This window comes from Capricornis sumatraensis, chromosome 3 (genome assembly GCF_032405125.1).
Source record: "Capricornis sumatraensis isolate serow.1 chromosome 3, serow.2, whole genome shotgun sequence".
Lineage (NCBI taxonomy): Eukaryota > Metazoa > Chordata > Mammalia > Artiodactyla > Bovidae > Capricornis > Capricornis sumatraensis.
The window spans coordinates 154,151,900-154,177,457 of NC_091071.1; the positions used below are offsets into that span (position 1 = coordinate 154,151,900).

A 25,558-nucleotide genomic window follows, 5' to 3' on the forward strand; every position below is an offset into this window, starting at 1 on the left:
ATTATGGTGGTTGCATTGTATCTGTGTTTTCCCTTTTTTTGAAAATTCTTGCCAACTATAAGATGGTAAATACATCATGTGTGTTTTTATATATAGGGAAAGATCATCTCTTCCTCAGAAAAGAAGGCACATTATTCTCAAGAAAATGAGAAAAAAGCATGGACTTTAATACAGCCAAAAGTCAGTCTGGGCCAAACAGTCATCCTTAACAGCAGCTTCTTAAAATAATTACCTATAGAGATGACTGAAGAGTTAAAAATAAGCATCCTTAGCAACATGAATAGTTCTCAATAAACACAAGGCATCCAGAAGGGAAAAAAAAACTTACATTTTTACATACTTAAAGTTTACATTATCTTTTTTTTCTATAAGTACTAAAACCGAGGAGGAACTATGAACAGATCCCTGTGGCCCCAGCATGCAGTTTATAGGAAAGTTTTAGCCAGCCTCCTGAGCCTTCCTCAAGTTCCAAACAGCAAATCTAATCAGAGAAGAGAGAATGCACAGAAACAAAGGAAAACAGTCAAGCAAGAAAAAATAATAATCATTTGGCCATAAAACAAAGTCAAGGACGTTTAGTTCCTCCTCAGTTCAGTTCAGTCACTGAGTCGTGTCTGACTCTTTGCGACCCCCATGGACTGCAGCACACCAGGCCTCCCTGTCCATCACCAACTCCCAGAGTTTACTCAAACTCATGTCCACTGAGCCGGTGATGCCACCCAGCCATCTCATCTTCTGTCATCCCATTTTCCTCCCACCTTCAATCTTTCCCAGCATCATCATCTTTTCAAATGAGTCAGTTCTTCACATCAGATGGCCAAATTATTGGAGTTTTAGCTTCAGCATCAGTCTTTCCAGTGAATATTCAGGGATGATTTTCTTTAGAATGGACTGGTTTGATCTCTTTGTAGTCCAAGGGACTCTCAAAAGTCTTGTCCAACACCACAGTTCAAAAGCATCAATTCTTTGGCACTCAACTTTCCTTATGGTATGACTTTCACATGTCACGTGATGTGATGGATCATGAAAAAAGCCATAATGGAAAATCCATAGCTTTGACTGGATGGACCTTTGGTGGCAAAGTAATGTCTCTGCTTTTTAATATGTTGTCTAGGTTAGTCATAACTTTTCTTCCAAGAAGCAAGTGTCTTTTAATTTCATGGCTGCAGTCACCATCTGCAGTGATTTTGGAGCCCCCCAAAATAAAGTCTGTCATTGTTTTCCCATCTATTTGTGATGAAGTGATGGGACCAGATCCCATGATTTCAGTTTTCTCAATGTTGAGTTTTAAGCCAACTTTTTCACTCTCCTCTTTCACTTCCATCAAGAGGCTCTTCAATTCTTCTTCACTTTCTGCCATAAGGGTGGTGTCATCTGCATATCTGAGGTGATTGATATTTCTCCTGGTAATCTTGATGCCAGCTTGTGCTTCTTCCAGCCCAGAGTTTCTCATGATGTACTCTGCATATATGTTAAATAAGCAGAGTGACAAAATACAGCCTTGACATACTCCTTTCCCTATTTGGAACCAGTCTGTTGTTCCATGTCCAGTTCTAATTGTGTTTCCTGACCTCCACACAGATTTCTCAGGAGTCAGGTCAGGTGGTCTGGTACTCAAATATTTTGAAGAATTTTCCACAGTTTGTTGTGATCCACACAGTCAAAGGTTTTGGCATAGTCAATAAAGCAGAAATATTTTGGAACATCTCTTGCTTTTTTCAATGATCCAACAGATGCTGGCAATTTGATCTCTGGTTCCTCTGCCTTTTATAAATACAGCATGAACATCTGGAAGTTCACAGATCACGTACTGTTGAAGCCTGGCTGGGAGAATTTTGAGCATTACTTTGCTAGTGTGTGAAAGTGTAAGTGAAGTCGCTCAGTCGTGTCCAACTCTTTGCGACCCCATGGACTGTAGCCTACCAAGCTCCTCTATCCATGGGATTTTCCAGGCAAGAGTCCTGGAGTGGGTTGCCATTTCCTTCTTCAGGGGATCTTCCCAACCCAGGGATTGAACCCGGGTCTTCCACAGTGTATGCAGATGCTTTTACTGTCTAAGCCACCAATAATGGTCAATAGCGTGTGAGGTGAATGCAATTGTGCGGTAGTTTGAGCATTCTTTGGCATTGCCTTTCTTTGGGATTGGAATGAAAACTGACCTTTTCCAGTTCTGTGCCCTGATGAGTTTTCCAAATTTGCTGAAATATTGAGTGCAGCACTTTCATAGCATCATCCTTTAGGATCTGAAATGGCTCAACTGGAATTCCATCACCTCTACTAGCTTTGTTCGTAGTGATGCTTCCTAAGGCCTGCTTAACTTTGCATTCCAAGATGTCTGGCTCTAGGTGAGTGATCACACCATTGTGATTATCTGGGTTGTGAAGATCTTTTTTGTATAGCACTTCTGTGTGTTCTTGCCACCTCTTCTTAATATCTTCTGTTTCTGTTATGTCCATAATATTTCTGTCCTTTATCGTGCCCATCTTTTCATGAAATGTTCCCTTGGTATCTCTAATTTTCTTGAAGAGATCTCTAGTCTTTCCCATTCTATTGATTTCCTCTAGGTCTTTGGATTGGTCACTGGGGAAGGCTTACTTATCTCTCCTTGCTATTCTTTGGAACTCTGCATTCAAATGGGTATATCTTTTCTTTTCTCCTTTGCCTTTTGCTTCTCTTCTTTTCACAGCTATTTGTAAGGCCTCCTCAGACAACCATTGTGCCTTTTTGCATTTCTTTTTCTTGGGGATGGTCTTGATCCCGGCCTCCTGCACAATATCACAAACCTTAGTCCATAGTTCTAAAAGGCACTCTATCAGATCTAATCCCTGGAATCTATTTCTCACTTCTAATGCATAATCATAACAGATTTTGATTTAGGTCATACATGAATGGTCTAGTGGCTGTCCCTACCTTCTTCAATTTAAGTCTGAATTTGACAATAAGGATCTCATGATCTGAGCCACAGTCAGTTCCCGGTCTTGTTTTTGCTGACTGTATAGAGCTTCTCCATTATTTGGCTGCAAAGAATATAATCAATCTGATTTTGGTATTGACCATCTGGTGATGTCCATGTGTAGAGTCTTCTCTTGTGTTGTTGGAAGAGGGTGTTTGCTATGACCAGTGTGTTCTCTTGGCAGAACTCTATTAGCCTTTGCCCTGCTTCATTTCGTACTCGAAGGCCAAATTTGCCTGTTGCTCCAGGTATTTCTTGACTTCTGACTTTTGCATTCTAGTCCCCTATAATGAAAAGGACATCTTTTTTGGGTGTTAGTGCTAGAAGGTCTTGTAGGTCTTCATAGAACCATTCAACTTCAGCTTCTTCGGTGTTACTGGTTGGGGCATAGACTTGGATTACTGTGATACTGAATGGTTTGTCTTGGAAACAAACAGATCATTCTGTCATTTTTGAGACTGCATCCAAGTACTGCATTTCAGACTCTTTTGTTGACTATAATGTCTACTCCATTTCTTCTAAGGGATTCTTGCCCATAGTAGATATAATGGTCATCTGAATTAAATTCATCCATTCCAGTCCATTTTAGTTCAGTTCAGTTCATTTCAGTCACTCAGTTGTGTCTGACTCTTAGTGACCCCATGAATCGCAGCACGCCAGGCCTCCCTGTCCATCACCAACTCCTGGAGTTTACTCAAATTCATGTCCACCGAGTCAGTGATGCCATCCAGCCATCTTATCCTCTGTTGTCCCCTTCTCCTCCTGCCCCCAATCCCTCCCAGCATCAGAGTCTTTTCCAATGGGTCAACTCTTTGCATGAGGTGGCCAAAGTACTGGAGTTTCAGCTTTAGCATTCCTTCCAAAGAACACCCAGGGCTAATCTCCTTTAGAATCAACTGGCTGGATCTCCCTGCAGTCCAAGGGACTCTCAAGAGTCTTCTCCAACACCACAGTTCAAAAGCATCAATTCTTTGGCGCTCAGCTTTCTGCACAGTCCAACTCTCACATCCATATTTTAGTTCACTGATTCCTAAAATGTCAATGTTCACTCTTTCATCTCCTGTTTGACCGCTTCCAATTTCCCTTGATTTATGGACCTAATGCTCCAGGTTCCTATGCAGTATTGCTCTTTAAAACATTGGACTTTACGTCCATCACTAGTCACATGCACAACTGGGCGTTGTGGTTGCTTTGCCTCCATATCTTCACTCCACATCTTCATGTGTTCCTCCTCAAAAATGGAATACTTTCCTAAACCGTAACCTTGAGTTCTGCAGATACAAACCCTCATCAGGTAGAAGAAGCTGACTGCATGGAGACCATAAGCACTAGACCTCAGACCAATCTGAATCAGAAGATCGATGACTGAGATTCTGCATATGTTACCCTGTTACCTCACCATCAACCAATCAGAGAACTGAGCATGAGCTGATCACATACCCCAAGACCCTCTCCCTTACACTGTCTTGAGAAACTCTTCCCTCAGTGTTTTTGAGTGTCAGCTCTCCATTCTGCTCACTTGGTGCCTGGTTATAAATGCTGTACTTTCTTTCACCACAACTTTGTGTCAGTAGATTTGCTTTGCTGTGGGTCAGGCAAGCAGGCACATGTTTGGTTTGGTAAGAGCATATCTAGATATTTAGGAATAATTGAATTTCTGACAAATGATTGCCTTTCTCATCAGAAATATGCCCACCTCTTAATGTCTCCAATTACATATATGAGATTTATAATTAAGAGAGATGATCATACTATTTAATTTTCTAGTCTCTATATTGATGTCATATCTAAACACACACCAATATCAGGGAGCTGTAGGTCATTGTGAATTAAATAATGTTTTATGTCTTCCCAAACTGCCCCACTACTGGCCTGAATGTAGGACTGGCAGTTATCCTGCTTATATTATTTCCTATTCAGGGCAGCTATCAATATTTCTGGTTCTCTTTGAATATGAAAGGTTAAAAAGGTCTTGCTCAAGCTGGTTTTAGAAAAGGCAGAGGAACCAGAGATCAAATTGCCAACATCCGCTGGATCATGGAAAAAGCAAGAGAGTTCCAGAAAAACATCTATTTCTGCTTTATTGACTATGCCAAAGCCTTTGACTGTGTGGATCACAATAAACTGTGGACAATTCTGAAAGAGATGGGAATACCAGACCACCTGACCTGCCTCTTGAGAAATCTGTATGCAGGTCAGGAAGCAACAGTTAGAACTGGACATGGAACAACAGACTGGTTCCTAATAGGAAAAGGAGTATTTCAAGGCTGTATTTTGTCATCCTGCTTATTTAACTTATATGCAGAATACATCATGAGAAATTCTGGGCTGGAAGAAGCACAGGCTGGAACCAAGATTGCCGGGAGAAATTTCAATAACCTCAGAAATGCAGAGGGCTTCCCTGGTGGCTCAGAGGTTGAAGCGTCCGCCTGCAGTGCAGGAGACCTGGGTTCGATCTCTGGGTCAGGAAGATCCCCTGGAGAAGGAAAAGGCAGTATTCTTGCCTGGAGAATCCCATGGATGAATGAGCCTGGCGAGCTATAGTCCACAGGGTTGCAAAGAGTCGGACATGACTGAGCAACTTCACTTTCACTTTCAGAAATGCAGATGACACCACCCTTATGGCAGAAAATAAAGAAGAACTAAAGAGCCTCTCGATGGAAGTGACGAGAAGAGTGAAAAAGTTGGCTTAAAACTCAACATTCAGAAAACTAAGATCATAGCCTCTGGTCCCATCACTTCATGGCAAATAGATGGGGAAACAGTGGAAACAGTGGCAGACTTTATTTTTCTGGGCTCCAAAATCACTGTGGATGGTGACTGCAGAAATGAAATTAAAAGATACTTACTCCTTGGAAGGAAAGTTATGACCAACCTACCCAGCATAATAAAAAGCAGAGACATTACTTTGTCAACAAAGGTCCGTCTAGTCGGGTTTTTCCAGTGGTCATGTATGGATGTGAGAGTTGGACTATACAGAAAGCTGAGCACCGAAGAATTGATGCTTTTGAACTGTGGTGTTGGAGAAGACTCTTGAGAGTCCCTTGGACTGCAAGGAGATCAAACTAGTCCATCCTAAAGGAGATCAGTCCTGGTGTGTTCATTGGAAGGACTGATGTTGAAGCTGAAACTCCAATACTTTGGCCACCTAATGCAAAGAGCTGACTCATTTGAAAAGACCCTGATGCTGGGAAAGATTGAGAGTAGGAGGAGAAGGGGATGACAGAGAATGAGATGGTTGGATGGCATCACCAACTCAATGGACATGAGTTTGAGTGGACTCCAGAAGTTGGTGATGGACAGGGAGGCCTGGCGTGGTGCAGTTCTTGGAATCGCAAAGAGTCAGACACGACTGAGGGACTGAACTGAACCAAACATACATTTGATATCTGTTTCTATTACAGTTTGTATGATAGCAGAATTGATGTCTTCATCACTTCCTGGTGTTTCCTATTATCCCTAGTTCATAGCAAGCTCAATAGCTGTTTGAGGAGTCATGAATGACTGGCTGGAAACAAGGTCCTCTAATGCATCTTCTATCCCTCCACCTACAATGTTATTTTAAGCCTGTGAATTAATACAGGCTTTTCTGGGCTAAGCCTGTATTAGCCAGCTTTTCACATACAGATTCATTACCATTAAGCCCTGTAATGGAGCATCTCAATGTAGCTAGTTTAATTCAAGTTTCTCTTTGCTACAATTTAAAAACACTCTGAACAAGTAGGAAGGGCTATGCATCATCTAGAGGTGGTGACATCTGTTGGGAAGGATTGTGGAGCCACACAATTATTCAAGAAATACCTATTGTGTCCAGTTTTACTTACCTGCTCTAGAAGAAGGAAGAAAAAGAAATATTCTGATTCATTGTGATACCTCCCTGGATAGGGAGGGGAAGGAAGGGGCATGAAATTAAAGAGGGAAGGAAGAGACTAAAGAAAGTTAAATATGGATAATGTGAGCCTCAGGAGAATGGAAATGTAAGCATCCTGCCCTCTTCTTGTTTTTATAGCTCCATAACCAGCCAGTATAACTGGAAATTTAAAATGTGGGCTCTGTCAATCTAAGCTTTGTTAATTTGACAATGTTTTTTATGACCTTTCTTTTTCCATCTTGATTTCAAGTGATGATTTCTTCAAGCAAGGAACTATGGCAAACTTTATCTCTGAAGCAAGTTAATTTCATGGGCCTTTTCCTTATTAGCTTTTATAGAATTATGGGTTTTTTTTTCTTTCAACTTTACTTTTACAAGCAAAATTAAGACAATTTTAAATACAAATCAATCAAGTACTGAACCATATTTAAAGGGGTAATAAATGTCCTCCCTTTACATTTTTGGCTCTTTTTGTAAAACCTGCTTAATATTCATATATAAGCCTAAGGTTCTATCTTTCTTCATCAAAGAATGGGTCTGGCATGCTTAGCTATTTCAAAGTTCTCATGTTTAGAATGCCTTTCACATTTTAAAAATATTTTAGTGACAAGGGTAATAGGTGAACTAACAGAAAGAAGCAAAAGTCAAATGCAATAATCCTTAACTTACTAACCCTTGATAACAGTGTTCAGCAAGCTTCTCTGTAAAGGGTCAGATAGATAGTCAATATTTTAGGCTTTATGGGCTATATGGTCTCTCTGGCAAATGTTCAACTCTGCATGGCTCTTGAGAGCAACCACAGACAACACCTAAAAAATGAGTATGACTGTGTCCAAGAAAATTTGATTTGCAAAAACAAGGGCAGTTGAATTTGATTTTCAAGCCATAGTTTACCAAGCCCTGCTACAGAGAATTTGATGGGAACAAATATCCTCTTCCTAGAAAGATTATCACCAATGATTTTGCATAGAATTCTAGGGACTTCAAGCATACTCTGAACTAATCTAAGGAGACTGCATTCATGATTTACACACTTATACAAGGCCTCTCAGATCTTGGTAGTGGTAAAGAACCCGCCTGCCAATGCAAGAGGCATAAGAGACTTGAGCTTGATGCCTGGGTCAAGAAGAGGAGGAGGAGAGGAGGTCGAGAAGAAAATGGCAACTCTCTCCAGTATTCTTGCCTGTAGAATCCCATGGACAGAGGAGCCTGGTGGGCTATAGTTCATGGGGTTGCAAAGAATCAGACACAACTGAACAATTGAACTCATATGCAGGCACAGGTCAGATAACAACTATGGCTTCTAAAGTCCAAATTACACTTACATTTTATGACTAACAAAGGAATAAAATGCAGTATGTCTTATGGTTTATGTTTCGGTTTTCTCATTGCTCTAAAAGCAATGGCCCCTGTATTTCTTGCCACTGTGGATAGATTTAATGAACATCCATTTGCTTTGCTGGTGTGAAATACTTTCTGTATCGCACAGCAGGTACTGGTGGAAGGTGCTACAGTGGATAATTATCATTTTCTAGTGGGATGTCAACTTGCATTCAGCTGACAGGAGTTTGACAGCATGAAGTTCCCAGGAAACCAAAGCCAAATTACAGCAGAAGCAAAGAACTACTGCGTCATATCATGTTACATCATAAAAGAAATTTTGATCTTCCTTAACCTACCACATACTTTCCTCTGGGAAAAGACAAGCTTTCACACTATCTAGAGAAATTAAGTGAATGTGACATTTAAGAAGGGCAATATTCCAAGCATCAAAGAAAATTCTAGTAATTCCACAAAACATAATTCTTCCCTCTTGTGGATTAGAAATTCCTGAGTGAAATTCCTGAGTAGTTCAGAAAATATGCTTGATGGCTTAGGCCAGGATTTAAAGTAGACCGTTTAGACATTCACGTGAAGTCTACAGGAACCTTAATAAAATCATTCGAAAAGGTCAGCCAGCACTAAACCCAAAGCCAAAAAACGCCTCCAGTGTGAACTAGGCATTTGGTGTAAACCATCCCATGGAAAGTCTAGGCCAGAGTAACTGCCACTGGGCACCTTACATAAGGCAAAATTCACTTCTTTGTTCTGAAATTTCACTTCAGAAAACTGAAATTTCAGCAAAAGATGGACACCTGCTTTGAGAAATGCATTTAAAAGTATGTTCTGCCAGGAACCTCTCTGGCCTGGCAGTTCAATGGTTAAGACGTTGCCTTCCAACGCAGGGCATGCAGGTTTGATTCCTGGTTGGGGAGCTAGGATCCCACATGCTTCATGAACCAAAAATAATAATAATAATAATAACATAAAAACAGAAGCAATATTGCAACAAATTCAATAAAGACTTGAGAAAATGGTCTACATCAAAAATCTTAAAGAAAAAAAAAAAAAGTAGGTCCTGCCAAAGTATTTAAATCTATATGGACACATGGTGTAATGTGCCACAAAAACCTGAAATTTCTGTTTCTTAGAACAACTGAAATTAAAATGCCAACAGACTCCAGGACCAAGAGGTTTAAAATAAGTCATTTTAAAACTCACATTGTAAAAAACAACAACAACAACAACAAAAACTCACATTGTTAACAAAATTTTAAACACGCAACTCAAATTCTTTAGACTTGGTAGCTGTACCTGGAATTCTCTCCCCTGGCTTCTTCCTTGCCCCCTGGGTCTCAACTCAAATCTCAGCTCCTCAGTCCTGACCACTCCCTGCAAAGTGAAATCCTTCCCTTTCCTCTGTTTTACCCTATGATTTGCTCTTTTTTTCCCCTCTTTCTTGTAAGAATTTTACATTATCTTGTGTATCATTTATATTCCCATTAGAACAGAAGCTCCATGAGAACAATAATCCTTTTTTCTGATTTGTGAGAGTCCCCCAGCCCTTAGAAAGAAGTCAAAGGTGTACTAGGTGCTTATGGAGAATCTGCTAAACAAATAAATGAATGAATGAAGATTCCTTAAGCCCAGTGCAGCTCACTCCTCAGAAGTGTCATCACCATGGCACTCTGGTATATCACATCACAAAAGTTGATGAGGAAAAAAAGAAAAAAGGGTAATCACATGCTAAAAGGTTTTTTTTAAAAACGTCCACAACCAGGGCTGGCAGATAGCTGATATGACATCAAAGGAGCCAGGCTCTTGTATAAAGCAATTTCCAAATCTATCATAGACTTTTCATACTGAACTGATTTTTAATCACCATTTTAAAGTTCAGTGTTGTTGTTCAGTCACTCAGTCGTGTGTGTCTGACTCTTTGCGACCCCATGCACCGCAGCATTCCAGAGCTCCCTGTCCCTCACTATTTCCCAAAGTTTGCTCAAACTCTTGCCTCTTGAGTCAGTGATGGCATCTAACCATCTCATTCTCTGTTGCTCTCTTCTTCATCTGCATTCAATCTTGCCCAGCATCAGAGTTTTTTCCAATAAGCCAGCTCTTTGCATCAGATGGCCAAAGTACTGGAGCCTCAGCTTCAGCGTCAGTCCTTCCAATGAATATTCAGGACTGATTTCCTTTAGGATGGACTGGTTTGATCTCCTTGCAATCCAAGGGAGTCTCAAGAGTCTTCTCCAACACCACAGTTAGCAAGCATCAATTCTTCGGTGCTCAGCCACAATCACAAAAAGATAACCAAAATGATAACATGGATTACAGCTTTGTGTAATTCAATGAAGCTATGAGCCATGCCATGTAGGGCCACCCAAGACTGTGGAGGTTATGGTGGAGAGTTCTGACAAAATATGGTCCACTGGATAGGAGAATGGCAAACCACTTCAATATTCTTGCTTGAAGAACCCCATGAAGAGTATGCAAATTCAGTGCCTGGGTCATGAAATTAATTCTGGATATGGAAAGAAACATTCTTCCAGAGCACAGACAGAAATGCAATTCGTAAGTGATCAGTTTCTTGAAGCGCTCCTGTCACCCTTCTGATACACCGAGGCAACCAGTGCAAGACAGAGCTTCTGAGGAAGAGGCGCCTTGGGTCTTGAGTCCCATAAGGCTTCATTAATCATGAACAACTTTTTGACAGTCCATAAGACTTCAGTGCCTTAGCTGTAAAACCCTCTAACCCTTCAGATCAGCCTTTGTTAATCTCTCTCCAGCTGCAAGACAGGTTATAAGGCAGAATAAACAGTTGGGGTGTGTAAGTTGTGACTCAAACAAAGTCGTGCATCCTCCCTGACAGCTGTATATGCTGTCACTGCTAATTGCCTTCTCTCAGCCTTTTCTGCTGTGGGTAAGTTTACATGAAGACGGCTGCTGGGACACCTCTTCTGAAATGTAGGCACAGGGCATAACCTTTTATCACAGCAGTTTATGCATTTAACAACGGCTAGAGCCAAAGCAGGACAGCCCATTATTAAAAATCTGAGTGTTGCAAACACATCAATCCTTTATTGCTGTCCCCAAAAAACCTTGGGGTCCCAGCCGAGGTCACTCCTTTCTGAAATTTTGCTACCACTTGTTTTTCAGTATATCTAGTATTTATTTATTTTTTTTTTTCATTCTACACCCAGGAACCATTTGCTTTTTCTTTACCAAGTTAACTGTGGTTGAATTTTCTCTAAGATGACTAGTTTATGGCTGAAGTGCTCTATGCAGTCAACTCTCAGTTATCCAGAAAGAAGTCACAATAAGGAAGCCCATGAAAAGTAATTTTAAAAAAAAGCATGAACATTTTCCTTTAGAATTAGCTAGTGTGTGAATTCATCTCTTGCAAAGTTCTTTCTCATCCTTAATCTCCTTTGCTCCCCATAATCACATCTGGTAGAAAAGTATGTGTTACCTGAAGCAATCTGATGAGCAAAAACTAAGATAGGAGAAGTGAAGCAACTCACCCAAATTCATCCAGTCAATTATGTGCGATGATAGGATCAGAAAGCCTGATTCAAAGGCTAAAAGGATCCCATTCCCCGAGATATGCACAATCCAAAGGAAAAAAATGAAGTGTATCTACGCATTCTCTGTGGACCCAGCTGGGACCTCTCACATTTCTCCTGGCTGTTTTGCCTTTCAGGCTGATGTTTGCTGGCATTACTTCCTGTCAGGTGCTCTGGTCTTAGCTAAGATGTGCTGTTTGCCTAGTTTCTACATTCCAGTCCAGAGCAGGGGTTTTTATTAAAGGCTCTTTCCTGGGTGGAAGGTCACAGGAGGGTGGGGGGCAATTCTACGCATGCAACAGGGCTCTCCCCTCGGTCCAACTTCTGCCAAGCTATAGATGGCTTGTAGAACAAGAGTTCACTATGACGGCAAAATCAAAATGCTGATAGCAGAGAAGGTATTCACTTCTCACCCCAGGGGATCTCAGGAAAGTGTCTAATTGACCTTGTTTCACAGAAGCATGCTGTGCACAGCCAGGGTATGACTTCCATGAGTAGTGTCAAAAATGCTACCCAGAAATGACAGGGCCTGGGTGATAACAAACCATTCTTAATTATTCATGGTGATGGAAAAATTTTAATAACCTGGCTAAATGATACTGGCAGTTGAGTCAAGTTTTTCACTTGGGCTCACAATCCTGCCCCTCAAACATCTGCATTTCCCAGCTGAATCTACAATGTACTATTAATCCTGATAAAATGTCCACAATGGGCTATTTATCTGTATATAACCAGAAGTAGGTTGGAGGATAAGATGGAGGCTAAAAGAGCATTGTCAAAAGATAATTCAATAAGATGATATCTGATCTTCCTTAAATAACCTAGAACTTTTAAAATTTTACCAAATGGCAAGTGATCAGCCTGCAGTCCATCTAGTGCTTTTTATTAAGAACGCTTGGTGCTTCTCCTCCCCACCACCATCCACCCCATATCCTTGTATTTAGACAAGAGTTATGCACTTAATTTCTTTACAGGTAATTTTTCCTATTCACAGTCAAAATGCTACACAGTAACCCAAAAGGAAGAAACAAAGATGTGCTTTACTCACTAACTGATATCAGACCTTGAACTAAAGCTCTAACTAAAAAAATCAGTCTAGAAATAGAATGGATAGAAGGTTGCATCTCAATCATGAAAATGTCTTTGGTTGCTTTGACCAGCTTTTATGGTCCAGAGGACAGACACATTGTTGGCCTATCAACTGGCTTAACAGGCAGTGGACCATACGTTCTGCCTGGAAAACCATGTCTCATGACCTGGCAATGGAGGGGGGAGGGAATTGATGTCTCAATTTGCGTTTCTGTCCTATGACAAATGAAATGTAGCATGAAACTGCACTCTAATATTGCAAATTTGATAAATGACATAAAATAACCAAATCTTAGATACAAGAATTTTCATAAAAATATGTTCTTAAAAAAAATGATTACCTGGATAATAAAATGTGAAATGGTTAGGGATTAACCAATGGATCTTCTGAAACACTTTCATGGACAAAACTTTAGGAATATTTGGCCTTTATTCTCACTCTGCTACTAACTGATCTGTCACCAGAACTAACTGCACTCTCATTTATCAATTTCACATAAATGTCCTTCCTCCAATCATTATATTATTTAGTTACTTGTAGTTCTAAAGCAAAAAGAAATATGCTTTGGGGTGGGGGAAAATGTACTTTACTTGAAACCAAAGGCTACCTTTTATCCTATGGTTTATAACATCAAAGCTTTGTGTTAGACACCCCTCCACACATCCCTTAGCCGATGTGAGTGCGTAAATCTTTGGAGGCAGAGAACTGAACTGAACATCAGTGGAACCTTCAAGGGCTTGCTTGAAAATGGATATGAGATTTCCAAAATTAAAGCACTTAAAAAAATCTCTCTCTTCTCCTGACCTTGGAAACAAGTAAGGACGATGTTATTTTAATTTGCATTCAAATGTTAACAGCACAGTCACACAGCACCACTGGGATCCACACTGGGTTTCCACTGAAGATTGCTCATCATTTCATTACGGTTCATTATGTTGATAACTGTCAGAAAGCATTAGAAGTGAGGGGCTTTGACTAATAGGACTGGAATGGTAATTTTAAAACAATACACTTTCTGGAGGAAATACAGTGGTGCAATAAATTCAATTAGAAAAGGCAAATGTAAAGACAGAGTAAGCGGTGTTTTGCTGTTTGGAGCTGGACTGTTTCAATTTCTTGATAACCTATACCTACAGAAAGCTTTCTCAAATCAAGACCTTTCCTCATAGATCTTGGTAAATTTGCCCTCATTAGCACTAAGCTCCTCCAGTACAAATTGTCTTAAAAGCTGTAATTTCGGAATATTTTAGGCCATATCAAAGTATCAATCAATCGCTCTTTGTTTGTTTGGCATAGCTGATTGAATTATTCAAGGGTGTTCACTTACAGACAGATTCGCGAAGGCCCTTTGTGTTGGCAATCTTAAATAAGTGAAGCCGCTCAGTCGTGTCCGACTCTTTGCGACCCCATGGACTGTTGCTTACCAGGCTCCTCCATCCATGGGATTTTCCAGGTAAGAGTCCTGGAGTGGGTTTGCCCCCAATCACGAGGCCCTAATAAGTTTCATCAAATAAGTTAAATAAAGATCCCACAACACAACAACTGATTTCCAATTGAAAAGGATGGAAAACCACTCCGGTAATGGTGCTCAGAAGTCAAAGGGGCAAAATAACAAATTAGTTATTTTGTTCTAGATATACAAAGCCAATCTGCTTCTGCTATAAGGCATTTTTTCAAAGCCTTTTGAAACACAAGAAAGAATCAGAAAGTTACCTTAAATCTAACACTGGTTTGGTCTCCCAAAGAGGGAAAAGAAGACTCATTAGAATCACTGAACAAGCAACTGAATGACTAAGACATCAAGGTCCTGCACTGGTCTCCTAGCACTGCTAATCACCAGACTGCATTCCTAACTACAAGGAAAGGCGCAGAGAGAGGGAAAGAGATCTGGAAGGGAGGGGTTGCTGATCAGCAGAGTTAAAGGACATTAATCTCATTAACAGAAATCACACTTATTGGTCAGAATGGCCATCATTAAAACATCTACAAATAATAAATACTGGAGAGGGTGTGGAGAAAAGGGAATCCTCTTGCACTGTTGGTGGGAATGTTCATTGGTGAAGCCACTATGGAGAATAGTATGGAGGTTCCTTAAAAAACTAAAAATAGAGTTATCACATGATCCGGCATATTTCCAGAAAAGATGAAAACTCTTAAGTTGAAAAGTTATAATACATGTACCCCAATGTTCCTAGCAGCACTGTTTACAATAGCCAGGATAAGAAAACAGACGAATGGATAAAGATATGTGTTTTGTGTATATGTGTGTGTATATATACGTAGACATATTTAAATGGAATATTAGCCATAAAAAAGAATGAAATGCCATTTGCAGAAACACAGATAGGCCTAGAGATTATCATACTAAATGAAATAAGTCAGAGAGAGACAAATATATAACACCATTTATATGTGGATCTTAAAAAATCATACAAATGTACTTATCTACAAAACAGAAATAGAGTCACAGACATAGAAATCAAATTTATGGTTACCAAAGGGGAAAGAATGGAGGGAAGGATAAATTGTGAATTTGGGATTACAGATACATACGACTATACATAAAATAGATAAACAAGAGGGGCCTACAGTGTAGCACTGGGAATTATATTCAGTATCTTGTAAAAACTCACAATGGAAAGGAATCTGAAAAGAAATATAGATATAGATATAGAACCAAGTCACTTTGCTGTACACCTAAAACACTGTAAATCGACTATACTTCAATTTTTAAAATCACATTGAAATTTTTTCTAAGAAATGATTCATGAAATCAAAACCCCTTCATCAGCTTAGATGGCATCCTTGTATTATGGAGGTCTGTCTTGCTGGCAAAGTCACCAAAAACCCTGTCGACTTTTTAACTGATACGTGTGTCTGAGAAGACTGACATTTCCACTCTTTGGCTGTAACCTAGTAACCTGTGGAGACTACAGTGCCCGTGTTTGATTATGCAACTCCAAACCAGGAGATTTTCTTCATCTGAGGGACAAAGGAAGTACTCAGTTTCCATTAAGGGAGGATGTTCATAACCTTTGAAATATCTCCACTAGAGCTACCACTGAACTAAGTGACAGGCATTGAAGAGCACATCTCCCATTATGTGCCTTCCATCAGGGAGGCTCTAAATTCCTACTGCCTAAAGATGGTCCAGGCTCCCCAGGTGGCTTAACGGTAAAGAATCTGTCTGTCATTGCAGGAGACTTGGGTTCTATCCTTGGGTCAGGAAGATCCCCTGGAGAAGGAAATGGCAACCCACTCCAGTATTCTTGCCTGGAGAATTCCATGGACAGAGAAGCCCGGCAGGTTACAGTCCATGGGGTCACCAAGAGTTGGACATGACTTAGTGACTAAACAACAAAACAAAGACAGTCCACCGCAACAGCAGCATCTGGGGACTTGTGAGAAATGCAGAAAGTCAGACTTGACCTCTCCAACCAATCCTTAGGTGACTTCACATGATTTCTATGCACATTCACCTTTAAGAAGCATTGTTAAAACTCTCTATTCTAATGGCATGGACTAGAATCCCATGGATTGGATGGATGGGAATGGATTATTTTCTTGAATTATATGATGCTTCCATTGAAACCCTGCCTATCTCACTCATAGCCATTTATGTCCACCTAACCAGAGGCTCCAGTCAAAAAGTCCTCCAAGAGATAAAGTTTATTCGCCATTAAATTCTCTGAAGTTTTCCAGCAATGCTGATGGTGTGAAGAACGTCTTAGGCGTTTCCTTCTAAATTAGCCAATACGACTTGTATTCACCTGGTCTAATCATTCTCCAAGTGAACAGAAACCTGATTTTACAAGCCAGTGGAGCAGTCTCTTTCTTTGGCTAGAAGAATGATTCTCAAAGAGAGTGTTTTATTTCTTCATTAGTGTGCCGTCACAGTGAGCGCTCACTAAACGCAGGGCTGCATAAGAATGTTGGGGTTAAAGACAGCATAATGAACAAAAGAAGGCCCCTGATTACCACGGCTGTCAGCGCAAGGGAATTGGGTTTGTCACCTGGCTTAACCAACTGGGAAGAGCTGATTAGAGGCTGAAATCACTTTGAAAGGATCCTTGATGTTTATGTTCCTTTCCATCCCCACATCTTGTCAAGAGAAGCCAATAAACCTGGGGGTGGGGCAAAAGGGAAGGGCTTCATTTTACGGGTTATTTGAACAAAAGATTCTCTGAGAAACTCCCACTGTCTTCTCTATTGAAAAATCTGCTACCATACTGTCTGTCCACTGGAACTTTCTGTGATGGCAGAAATATTTTCTAGCAGTGCCATTCAGTATGCTCACAACATGTAGCTATTGAGTCTTTGCAATGTGCCAATTAAAATAGGCCCAGTGGCTAATATGCTGGACAATGCAGGTCTACTATTCACCAGGATGGGAGAAATTTAGAAGAGGAACAGGTCAGAATGGATTCTAATTCTGCTGGTTAATTCACTAGTCTATCCATTAGCAAAATATGGTCACCTCACAGATCAGCCATATCTCAAAGAGTCTTAAGAGTCTTCTGTGTAGTTAATATTTATCAAATTAGAAAAAAATTAAAATTTTAACTTCACAGAGGAGTGATCTCAACCTTGTCTGTATAGTAGAATGAGGAGGGCAACTTTTGAAAATAGTGATGTCTGAGTTCTACCCCCCAGGGCTTCTGGAGTACTGTACAGCCATTGGTAGCTTAATACTGTAGTCAAGTGAGAAATTCTCTTTAGAGGGGCAATGAGATGCATGGACCATCTGCTGTGGAGGTAGTTTGGAGAAGGGAGTGACCAGCTTGGAATAAAAGAAAAGAAAACAATGATTAGATCCCTATTTTGTGCCAGACTTTTCCAAATATCTTCTTGTTTAATTTTTAAAATGACTCCACAGGTAGCTAGTGAAGAATCCCATTTTACAGATGAGTAAACTGGGGCTTTCATTCTGTCTGCCCTCTGATGCTGGATTGAAACTTAACATTCAAAAACTAAGATCATGGCATCCAGTCCCACCATTTCATGGCAAATGGGAAAACAATGGAGAAACAATGGAAACAGTGACAGACTTTATTTTCTTGGGCCCCAAAAATCACTGCAGATGGTGACTGCAGCCATGAAATTAAAAGACACTTGTGCTTTGGAAGAAAAGTTATGACCAATCTAGACAGTATATTAAAAAGCAGAGACATCACTTTGCCAACAAAGGTCCATCCAGTCAAAGCTATGGCTTTTCCAGTATGGCTTTTTCCATGACCCATCACATCATGTATGGATGTGAGAGTCGTACCATAAAGAAAGCTGAACACCAAAGAATAGACGCTTTTGAACTGCGGTGTTGGAGAAGACTCTTGAGAGTCTCTTGGACTGCAAGGAGATCAAACCAGTCCATCTGAAAGGAAATTAGTCCTGAATATTCACTGGAAGGACTGATGCTGAAGCTGAAACTCCAATACTTCGGCCACCTGATGCAAAGAATTGACTCACTGAAAAAGACCCTGATGCTGGGAAAGATTGAAGGTGGGAGAAGGGGATGACAGAGGATGAGATAGTTAGATGACATCACCAACTCAATGGACATGAATTTGAGCAAGCTCCAGGAGTTGGTGATGGGCAGGGAAGCCTGGTGTGCTACAGTCCATGGGGTCACATAGAGTCTGACATGACTGAGCAACTGAACTCAACTGAAACTGGGGCTTGAAGAGATTAAATAGCCTTGCAAGTGTGCGGTGTTAACATCAGTACCATGTTTCCTCTTAACTCAGAGTCAGAGATGAAATAAACACAAGGATCCCATTAGGAAAATGTCAGAGACTCACATATTGCTTTGGTACTTTCATGGGTCTCTTATCAATGACCAAAAAAAAAGCCATTTTTCTTTCATTGATGAAACCAGTCTCTGAAAAATGCAAAAGTTACTTTAGTGTTAAAACTTTCAGATCTACCCACAGGCTAAAATCAATATTTTCCTTTTCTTATTTGCATAGTTAAGGTAAAGCTGACAATTTAATTCCTACAAAAACATAAAATTTCAAGGGTTCAGAAACCACTTGTACACATATGGCAAACGTGCCAGTAACTTAGGCATGTACCAACTTTTAGGATCTCCCTAAATTCCCACATGGCAAGCTGCAGGAATTAAGTGATCAGCCCATGGTCCCCTAGGATGTAGACAACAGATCAGAATCATAAGACTAAAAGCACCTGGGAGAAAAAGCCAGGTTGTCTTGCCATCAGAGGAGACTTTTATGAGGTTCATGACACAGTCAAGCCCTGGCCTAGAGAAAGACTTTATCTGTTTGAAAAGTAGGAGTTGGGCTGCATGATGCAAAATGAGGCCAATTAGCACATTGTTGTCCCACAGAGTTTCCCTTTGAATTTGCCACTGTGACCTAAAATCACAACTGGAGAATCATTGGAGAATCAACTGGAGACAGAGGAGAATTTATTATTAAGCTAATCTCACACAATGGAACATTAGAGAAGGATATGTAGATTGGAAAAGAAAAAGGCTGGGACTGGAGCACGTCAAATCGACCTGGCATCCAGGGAAGCAGGTAGTCTATGGAAGGAACAAAGGAAAATGAGAAAATCTTTGCCCCGTTGTGCTCACACCTAAGACTGGCCCTAATAACCTTCCTTCTGGAAGTTTGAGCTTGAGCTAGGGAAGGGGTAAGAGTGCCTCCAAAGAAACAGAAACTCTGCAAGAGTCTTCTGGTCTTGCAGAGCCATCACTCAGCTGGGGTGGATGCTGGGGCTGGCAGTTACTCTCTAAAATGAAGATAATATCTATCTCATATATTTGTTATCTTGTGAGCCCTATGATAAGGTTAATGGAAAGTGTCTAATACATTACCTGGATGTGATGATAAAAAGGTTGCTGTTATCATGATTATAATTACTATCATCTCTGGTTATGAAAGGAGCTCCTGCTGCTGCTGCTGCTGTTGCTGCTAGGTAGCTTCAGTAGTGTCCAACTCTGTGTGACCCCATAGACGGCCTCTCACCAGGCTCCCCCGTCCCTGGGATTCTCCAGGCAAGAACACTGGAGTGGGTTGCCATTTCCTTCTCCAATGTATCAAAGTGAAAAGCGAAAGTGAAGTTGCTCAGTCGTGTCTGACTCTTAGCGGTCTCATGGACTGCGGCCTACCAGGCTCCTCCATCCATGGGATTTTCCAGGCAAGAGTATTGGAGTGGGGTGCAATTGCCTTCTCTAAGGAACTCCTGAGGGTAGGGCAATTTCAGCACAAATTTGGGACTGCCCTGAAGTTTCTCTACCTGCTCCTTTTAAATGTGGTCCTTGACTGGGCAAGAAAATGCCCCTACCACTGACCCAAATACCTCCAAATCAGGAAATACTCCTGTCTGCAGTGTTATTTTCAGGCCAGCCAAGGTAGACTATACGGTAGTTAAGAAACAAAATAATGGAAGTCTTAGTGATAGTAAAAGCTAAAATCTATTGAGTGTCATGATTTTATTCATTATGCACAGTATATAAACAATGTGAAGGTGTTGAGTAGGAACAACCGTGAAGGAGGTACTATTATTACTCCATTTGACAGATGCGGAGACTGAGACTTAAAAGGCTCCAACAGTCACCTGGGTACTAAGCAGTGGGCTGGGAAACAAAGCCAAAACCTGTGCAAAGCCTCTGTGCCTGGCCACTCGATTCTGACTCTCCAAACACAGACTTGGCCAATGAGAACACAAGGGCACCCAGGCCCATCACTCCCTCTTCTGGTCAAGGTCATAGCCATTGCAGTATTTATGAATCCCAGAGTACGAATGAAAGCAATAGTAACCTTTAGGACCACTGTCCATAGAAAGTGTGAGAAAGAGCTCTCTGTTCCTTGCATCCCAAGGTGCGAACCCCATTCATTCCTTATCCCAGCATGTATTCAGTGCCCATCATTCAACAAGCATTCACGAGGATCCAGGCCTAAATGTTATGAACACAAAACTATGAGGAAAGAAGAAAAGTAGTGAAGGGAAATGACGTCGCAAGCCATGAGGTCAGCACACAGAACTGAAACCACCTGCCCACACGTGATCCCATCCTTTACTGTTTTCCCCTGCAGCTGTCAAACTTCCCAAGAGTCCGTGATGACATGTTAAAACCGTTTGTAAATTCCCATCTCAGCTCTAATTACACTGTCTCACAACCCCTGAACATACCATCTCTGCTACAAAAACTAGTCTGTTGGCAGCTGTGCACTCTGAAGGCAACAAACTCAGTGAGAATGAGCCATTCTTTTCCTAAGCATTTCTCCGGCTCTGAGTGAGAAAAGACGCACATTTGATTTCATTTGCCCCCCTGCACCCTTATCCTGGGAGAAGGGCTGACAAGTGCCCCAATGATGGTAATGGAAGCTGCTGGCATCTAAGACATGGGAGATGAGTGTATAACTTACGGGTGCAGGGCATAGAGGCGGCATCGTTGTCCGCTCTGAAGAAGCCTCGGTCACAGGTACACGACGTGGCACCTTCCCAGACAGAGTAGCTGTGTGGCGGGCACTTAGCACAGGCGGCATCCGTGGAGAGGGCCTTGTAATATCCAATTTTGCAAGCTAAAGGGAAGCAGAAAAAACAAACCGATATAAACCCCTGGTTAACAAAGCAAAGCAAGACGTCACTTTCTTGATTCAGAAGGAGATATTTTTTGCTAATCTCACTGATTCAATGGACATGAGTTTGAGCAAGCTCTAGGAGATGGTGAAGGACAGGGAAGCCTGGCGTGCTGTAGTACATGGGATCGCAAAGAGTTGGACACGGCTGAGGGACTGAACTGCTCACGGCTGAGTGAGCATCTGGCTGGAGATGCAGGTAAAACAACCCAAAATATTCGTTGATAACAACCACTCTTTAACAGTCTTTAACATGACTGGTCAGGTGGCAAAGCCCTATGAAAAAAATTTTCTTAAAACCAGTTGTATCAATAAAATCACACCTAAAGTTTACCCAAGTGCTTCCTACATGCTTATATGCACAACATTGTTTGATCTTTACAGCTCTCCATTTCCACAGGCACTGTTATTAACCTTACCTTAGAAATGAGGAATACCAGCTTTGAGCAGTAAATTGTCAGCACCAGACCACGCATCTGGTAAATGTCAGAGACCAGCTTTGACTGTAAGTGTTCAGCCCCCAAAGCCTATACTTTTGGCCCCATGCTATGGAATCTAAGAGCATGGTCTTGAACCAACCAGTTGGAAGTATAGCTCAGTGCCAACCAAAAATTGGTAGGTGATTATTTCTTAATTATATCCAAAGTGAAAGACCAACATAAGCAACCAAACATAAAAGAGTTGGTAAGACGCAGATCATGATTTCAGGGGAAAGTAATATAAACTACCCACAGAACATTTTGGAATATAATATGTTAAGGTTTTTTTAAGATCAGCAGATACTCTGTGTTTATTTTCAACTTCATAAAACCCTCCTGTTTTCCCCTCCCTCCATTTTTCAACACCTCCCTCCCTCTGCACACACAGCCCAAGTGACTGGTGGGGAGAACATGGACCGTATAGTTCCTCATGCACCTGACACGCTTTCCATGACTTCATCTTTATAAACATCAGGCTGACACTGAGGACTGCTTTGACTAATGTGGAAAACCTCAATAATTCTGGGAAACCTCACAATAAAAAATAATTAATAGGGTCTTACTCTGCCTTTTTCTCTCCCCATGCCCTTCAAGATCACCTCCCAAATCAGTCTCAACCTCACATAAAAATTGACCCACACCATCCGTATTAAACCCACAGTGACAAGGCCATTAAAAATACAGTTATTTTATAAGACCAGAGGTACCATTAAAAATGTGACAGTTACTCACAATCTTTCCAGTATGATTCACTCTCAATTTTTTTTTTTCCATTTATCACATACTTTGGGTTATGTCCATACTATCAAAAAAATCATCTGGGAGAAGTTCCATCAGTGTGACCACCGCAAGAGACCAATCGTGCCAGCAGTCAGCAGATTTTGCTCAAACCAGAAGAAAAAAAGATGCACAGAACTGTGTGATTCTCTGAGAGATATGGCCACATTCCCCACCCCGTTACTCATCCATCAAGCACCCGTATGGCTTCCAGTTGAAGTCTGTTCCTCCCTCCAGCACATCCTGTTGGTATTTTCTTAATCATGCTCTGCTAACAGGCAAGCGGAAAGGGAGTTGAGCAGAAGCTCCAGAAAGGTCCACAGTGACTTCACCATTATTAACTAATGTTGTTTATGGAACTTCCCTTAACGAGCCAAAACTTTATGATGTGTGTAGCGCTGACAATAAAAGCGCTCGGAGATCAATCTCTCCCTTATTTGCTTTTGTCTTTCACTGGACCGGAGCATCTTAGAAAAACAAGTTGCCCCAGTGGCTGAGATTTATGCTGTCTCAAGTTTATACACATCATATCATTAGATAAGGTTCAACATGCAAGTACTTTCTGGTCACGCTTAAAGATGACCCTGCATTTTCGATTAAAATAAAAAACTCCAGCTTTGGCAGGAAGAAGCACAGAGGGTTCAACTTGACCTTCCCACTTCAAACACAATGGTTCCTTGAACTTGACACAAACTCACTGGGCCACATGTCACTCAGTCAGTCACAGCCCACAAAGGCAACTTGTGGAAATTGGTCGCTCCGGGCTGGGACTGGCCAAAGCGATAAATTGCTTTTATTTGTTCACATCTGGATATTGGAGGAAAGCTTTCCACGTTCCTGACTGATCCTTGTGACCATTCTTTCATCAGGCATCAAATGTAAAAACTTAAAATGGGAGTGGAATGTTGAAAACAAAAAATTGGTCTATGACTGGTTCACTGCCATGTGAAAACAGAACACATTTAAAAACTTAAGGAAAAAGAGCACTGCTGCTTCCGCAGTGTCTATTCTGATAAGAATACTTTCAGTTAGAAAATTAAAACTCCTAGTTAACAAAAATAAAATTGAAGGATGTCCTGAATTTCTTAAAGTTCAAAAATTAGTTGCATATATATGCAAGTTCATTTAAGGAAGAAATGAGTTTTTAATTTTATACTTCTTTTCTGTTTCCTTGAAGCTAGTATATTAATGTTACCAAGAGTAAGTATTTGTGAATTCATCTGAGGAATACTGAATTTTATATCTACTGGGGATATTGAAAGCTGCTGTTCTTTAAACACACTGACTATTTTTACTCTTTTCCTCTTGCTTTTATAAGCAAGAGTAGAAACACAGAATTGTCATTGTGCAACACTCAGCAACCCTTGCTACCCTTAACACATTCCTTTGTCTTCAACTGCATTAAGACCATGTTATTAATATTTCAGGATTCTTAGAAAGGATCTCTCAAAATATAGTAGTAGTTTTTCATGCACACAGCCATTTCACTGCCTACACTCAAAATGACCTTCTAAATTGATGGCTGAGTACATTTCTTTGCTCTGTGTGGTTCACAGCCTTGCAGCATTTGGTGCATGAATGTGTAAGTACATCCCATGTTTATTCACCACTTATTTGCATTTTAAAATCTATACTACATCTTCCATTCTAAACAAAATCTCCATGAAACGTGTATAGCAAGCATTGACATGTGCTATGCTTTTCCATCATTCTCTTTTAGGTGGAAACTATTCCACTACAGTTTTGAAGGATACTGATTTGGTAAGTGTGTTTGGAGAGAGCACACCCAAGAGATGCTTTCCTTCTTCTGCCCTCTTGCTGGTGAGGATTCACTAGATGGGGTGCGGTAGAAGGAGTGCTTTACTGGACAGTTCATATATACCATTGTGGGAAAATGACTTCACATATGCCATGCAAAGCTTTCTTTTCCTTTAGCTTTGCCTTAATAATTTTTTCTGCTGTCTTTAAATAAAAGAAGATATTAATAAATGAGAATGCAGAAGAGAAACAAAAACTTTTCTATCATTGGCTCACCCAGGACCATGCAGTAGCAGGGTAATCTTCTGTACACATTTCCTTGTGGAATACAGCACTTACATATAACTACTTTTGTTTAAAAACAGTACCAAAATAGTTCTTAAGGCAAGGTAGTATCTGCAGGATTTCTTAGTGTATAGAGGAGGTATGGATTTCCCTGGTGGCTCAGACGATAAAGAATATGCCTTCAATGCAGGAGACTTGGGTTGGATCCCTGGGTCAGGAAGATTCCCTGGAGAAGAGAATGGCTACCCACTCCAGTGTTCTTGCCTGGAGAATTCCATGGACAGAAGAGCCTGGCAAGCTACAGTCCATGGGGTCACAAAGAGTCAGACATGACTAAAGGACTAACACACACACACACACACACACACACACACACATACACATACACACACAAGGTGTACTACTCAATTTAAGGAACTAGTCATTACATATAAATATTTAGTCATTTTTCTCCTTTTTAGAGAAATACAGAAAGATTTATAGTACCTGATTGCCTTTATAGTTCATCTTTTAAGCTATCTTAAAAAAAGTTGCTAATGATCATACCAATTGTGATGATATAGCAAGCACTCATTGAACATTTATAATGTTTACATGCATTCTTTCATTTAATCTTCACAACAATCCTGCGAGATTGAAGCTTTTCATTTTCTATTTGGCAAAGGAAACAACTGAGGGTTTTGGGTAACGGTCCAAGGTCACACAGTTAAGTGGTGGGGTCAACATCAGGTTCTTCTAAAAATTTTCATGTAGTTATACAAAGTTATGACTGATTTCAAGCAAAAATGTGACATTGATATAATTGAGTGCTGGGGAAACAGAGGTGGTACTATCTTCTATTTGTTCACCCCTAGGCCAT

General features: G+C 40.7%; 1 protein-coding gene across 1 annotated transcript in view; it reads right to left on the reverse strand.

The window, feature by feature from the left end:
* Positions 1–25,558, reverse strand: part of EPHA4 (EPH receptor A4) — a 158,357-nt gene that overhangs the window by 71,579 nt on the left and 61,220 nt on the right. Inside the window, exon 4 of the mRNA XM_068968913.1 lies at positions 21,188–21,343. Within this exon, the coding sequence (XP_068825014.1) occupies positions 21,188–21,343 (156 nt within the window). The remainder of the gene's footprint in view (positions 1–21,187; positions 21,344–25,558) is intronic.